Source organism: Myripristis murdjan, chromosome 7 (assembly GCF_902150065.1).
Source record: "Myripristis murdjan chromosome 7, fMyrMur1.1, whole genome shotgun sequence".
NCBI lineage: Eukaryota > Metazoa > Chordata > Actinopteri > Holocentriformes > Holocentridae > Myripristis > Myripristis murdjan.
In genome coordinates this window covers 485,001-489,381 of record NC_043986.1, presented here as the reverse complement: position 1 = coordinate 489,381, position 4,381 = coordinate 485,001, and the positions used below count along the sequence as shown (strand labels likewise).

Sequence of the window (4,381 nt, the reverse complement as noted above, 5' to 3'; positions counted from 1 at the left end):
GCACACCATCGATGCCATTCCTTTGCACTCGCCCGTCATGGCCGGAGCTCCATCCGTTGTTACTCCACAGAGCTTGTCCCATTTAAGCCCCATCTTTTCAATTGCCTCTGACACAGCTTCAAAAATATCTCTACCCGTCGTTGTGCCTTTTAGACTCATCATATCAAGCAGCTCCTCCGTACAGCAAAAATTATCATCTATTCCCCGCAAAAAAAAATTAACAGCTGCGCGGTGTCTGTGGCATCTGTGCTCTCATCGCATGCTATCGAGTAAAAATCAAAAGCACAAGCTTTGTCTCTCAGCTGAAGTTTCAAGTTAGCTGACAAGTCCTCGATTCTCTGCACCACTGTATTTCTGGATAAGCTCACGTTGTTGAAATCCTGCACTTTTTCCGGGCACATTATTTCTGTGACTTTGATGAGGCACTGCTTTATGAAATCACCGTCTGAGAACGCTTTGCCGTGCTGGGCAATAAGTTTAGCGACTTCATAGCTTGCTGTTGTGGCGTTTTCCTGTATTTTGTTAGCACGAAAAAAAAACTTTTGTTGAGCTTGCAGGCTAGCTGCCATTTGCTTGACTTTCTGTGTTCGTTCGGCACCGGTGTACGATGTGTAGCTCTGATGTTTGGTCTCATAGTGCCGACGGACATTATACTCTTTCATCACAGCAACATCTTCATTGCAAATCAAACAGACACATTTTCCGCTGATTTCTTTGAAGAAATATTCATTTTCCCACCGTGTTTGAAATCTTCTACACTCACTTGCTATTTTGCGTTTCTTCGGTGCTGCCATTTCTGGTGACTGGCGGTAAAAGTTTTTCTTTGCTTAATTTTGTTTAGTGGAGAAGCACCGTTTCCGTGGCTAGCTCCATCTAGTGTTGAAACTGAGTAGTGCAACAGAGTTGAGCTCAAGCTTCTTGTGCGGGCCATATTCAATTATATTTTCAGAATTTGCTGCGGGCCAATAAAAACTGGACCGCGGGCCGCAGTTGGCCCGCAGGCTGTAGTTTGGACACCCCTGCCCTACAGTCACCCTAGCAACCACTAGTAATCACTTGGCAACCACCTGCTGTCACGTTAGCAACCACTGGTAATCACTTAGCAACCATCGCTTGGCAACCACCTATACTATCACCCTAGCAACCACTGTAATCACTTAGCAACCACGACTTGGCAACCACCCATACTATCACCCTAGCAACCACTGGTAATCACTTAGCAACCGTCACTTGGCAACCACCCATACTATCACCCTAGCAACCACTGGTAATAACTTAGCTACCACGACTTGGCAACCACCCATACTCTCACCCTAGCAACCACTGGTGATCACTTAGCAACCACTACTTGGCAACCACCTATACTATCACCCTAGCAACCACCTACTGTCACATTAGCAACCATTGGTAATCATTTAGCAACCATCGCTTGGCAACCACCCATATTATCACCCTAGCAACCATTGGTAATCACTTAGCAACCATGACTTGGCAACCACCTATATTATCACCCACTGGTAATCACTTAGCAACCATAGCTTGGCAACCACCCATACTGTCACCCTAGCAACCACTGGTAATCACTTAGCAACCATAGCTTGGCAACCACAGACTGTGAGCTTGGCAGCCGCTGGCACTGCTGCTGCTTCACTTGTCCTCAGAAATTCCTGCGTTCTCACTCTGCAATGGCGATGGGACGTTTCTCTGCTGAACTGAACTGAAGTGTTTACAGCGTCATGACTCTGTCTTGTCCTGTCTGTCCTGTCTGTGTCTGTCTGTCTGTCTGTCTGCCTGTCTGTCTGTCTGTCTGTCTGCCTGTCTGTCTGTCCAGGTAACGGACGTAACGGCTACACCAACGCCATGGAAGGGGAGGAGGGAGGAGGAGAGGGAGAGGAGGAGGAGGAGGAGGAGGAAGAGGGGGGAGGGGAGGATGGAGGAGGAGGAGAGGAAGATAAAGAGGCGGCATGGGATGAAGAGCTGGACGGAGAGAACGAGGGAGGAGTGAGGATGACGAGGACGGACACGCTGCACTCCACCACCAGCTCCACAGGAACCCAGAGGAGGAGGGGCCAGCACGCCAAGAAACAGGTGGGGGGGTCGTTATGTTGCCACAGTGTTATGATCAAGCCGACATACTGTATGATGATGATGATGATGATGATGATGACGATGGTGACGATGGTGATGATGGTGTTCCTCTGCAGATCCAGGGCAGTAACCAGGTGCAGCGAGCTCCCAGAGCTCTGTACTGCCTCAAGCTCAACAATCCAATCCGACGCGCTGCGCTCTCCATTGTTGAGTGGAAGTATCCTTTACCTGCAGCTCGCGCAGAGCAGAGAACATGTCGGTTCTGTGGTGGAGCGGCTGTTTGCACCATCACCGCGTCTGGAAATGACATGTTTAATTAACGCATGAATGACATATTTCAGTGAACAGAATATCACAGATCCAGATGTGATGCTAACAGCCAGCTCTGCCTTAGAACCAGACTGGCTCTAACTGGTTGTTAGACTTATCGATAGTAAAGCTAACATCTGATTGATGATATATGAATAAATCTAAATAAAAGATAACATGAAGTGGCAGTAAATTAAAGGTGCATTCCACAGCTGAGGCCATTTAGACTCAGCTGATAAAACTCAGATAATCACATAACAGATCACTGATGAGAACCATGCAGACTCAACCATCAAATGATGTCATTATTCTGCACTTCCTGTCAGTTGAGTCTAAAGGCCCTCGCCGACTCTGAGCTGGCCACTTTCTGTTTTCTTACGATGTTCCTTTAAAAAATGATGAAAAAAACAAAAACAAAACAGGAGCAGATGAACTCAGCGAGCAGCAAAGCGGAGCTGCCGGTGGCAGACGTGCCGTCCTGCAGCAGCAAGGTCACAGGTTCAATCCCTGCAGTCAGACACGTGTCCTGCTGAAGTGTCCTGGAGCAAGGCACTAGCTCAGAGTCAGCCATCAGCCCACCAACACAGGAGGAGCAAGATGCTCTCAAAGACTCCAACTTTATTTGACATCTCAAGAAAACGACCAGAAAAAGAAAGAAAATTATTAGAGATTTAGATTTTAGACTTAGATTCATCAACTAAATCTATAATTATTATAATTATGTATTTGAAATACTTTTACAGTTAAACTGATCCAAGTGGCTGCATCAGTTCCTGCTGGTTGCTGGACTCAGACTGGTCACTGGACTCAGACCGGTCAGTCTGATGCAGCCTCTTGGATCAGGGGCCAAATTTCCTCTAGACATAACTCTGTGTCTGTGACCTGGACCAATGAGAACATACACAGATACAGTAAAAAAAATGTCTTTTTGTCATTTTCAGTTCTTTTTCCCTTTATGTCTCATTTCCAGGTCATGTTCTTGTAGCTGTTTTCTAATTTGTGCCTTGTTTCTTGCTGAGCGGCTCGTCGTCCTGCAGGCTGATGTTCCTGCATCACCTGTGAAATAAACGTGGAGTTTCATTGTATTGCTGTTGTGTACATATGTACAGTGTTGTGAAAAGGAATTTCCCCTGGGGGACAATAAATCTACATCTAAATCTAAACCTAAAGAAGAGCGTCTCGCCCCTCCTGTGTTGGTGGGCTGACGGCTGACTCTGAGTCAGTGCCTTGCTCCAGGACACTTCAGCAGGACACGTGTGTCGCTGCGGGGATTGAACCTGCGACCTTCCCGCTGGTCACGTGACGTTGTGAGTTTGTTGAAAGCCGATTCCTGAACGAGCGTCAGGCCGTTCGACATCTTCATCCTGCTGGCCATCTTCGCAAACTGCGTCGCTCTGGGCGTCTCCAAACCCTTTCCTGAGGACGACTCCAACTCCACCAACCACGACCTGGTGAGCACACACACACACACACACACACACACACACACACACACACACACACACACACACACACACACACACACACACACGCACACGCACGCACACACACACATGCACACACACACACGCACACACACACACACACACACCTGGGACAGCCCTCAGGCCTCGTTTCAACAACAACATGGAAACACACGCACACACACACACACACACACACACACACTGTTCACAGATGGATGATAAATGAACAAATGAATGAAAGAACAGAACAGTTAAATGATTGGAAAGAGATGTGGTGTGTGTGTGTGTGTGTGTGTGTTTGTGTGTGTGTGTGTGTGTTTGTGTGTGTGTGTGTGTGTGTGTGTGTGTGTGTGTGTGTGTGTGTGTGTGTGTGTGCTGACAGCGAGGTTAGAGGGTGAGGGGACTCAGGTGGTGCATTTCAACCTCTGAGCTCTGCTACTGTGTGCATGTGTGTGTGTGTGTGTGTGTGTGTGTGTGTGTGTGTGTGTGAGTGTGTTTGTGTAATCCTGCTGGCTTCC

At 47.6% G+C, this 4,381-nt stretch overlaps 1 protein-coding gene across 1 annotated transcript in view; it reads left to right on the top strand.

The window, feature by feature from the left end:
- Positions 1-1,483: 1,483 nt before the first annotated feature.
- Positions 1,484-4,381, top strand: part of cacna1fb (calcium channel, voltage-dependent, L type, alpha 1F subunit) — a 45,832-nt gene continuing 42,934 nt past the window's right edge. Inside the window, exons 1-4 of the mRNA XM_030055775.1 lie at positions 1,484-1,517; positions 1,832-2,088; positions 2,205-2,305; positions 3,743-3,848. Of these exons, the coding sequence (XP_029911635.1) occupies positions 1,484-1,517; positions 1,832-2,088; positions 2,205-2,305; positions 3,743-3,848 (498 nt within the window). The remainder of the gene's footprint in view (positions 1,518-1,831; positions 2,089-2,204; positions 2,306-3,742; positions 3,849-4,381) is intronic.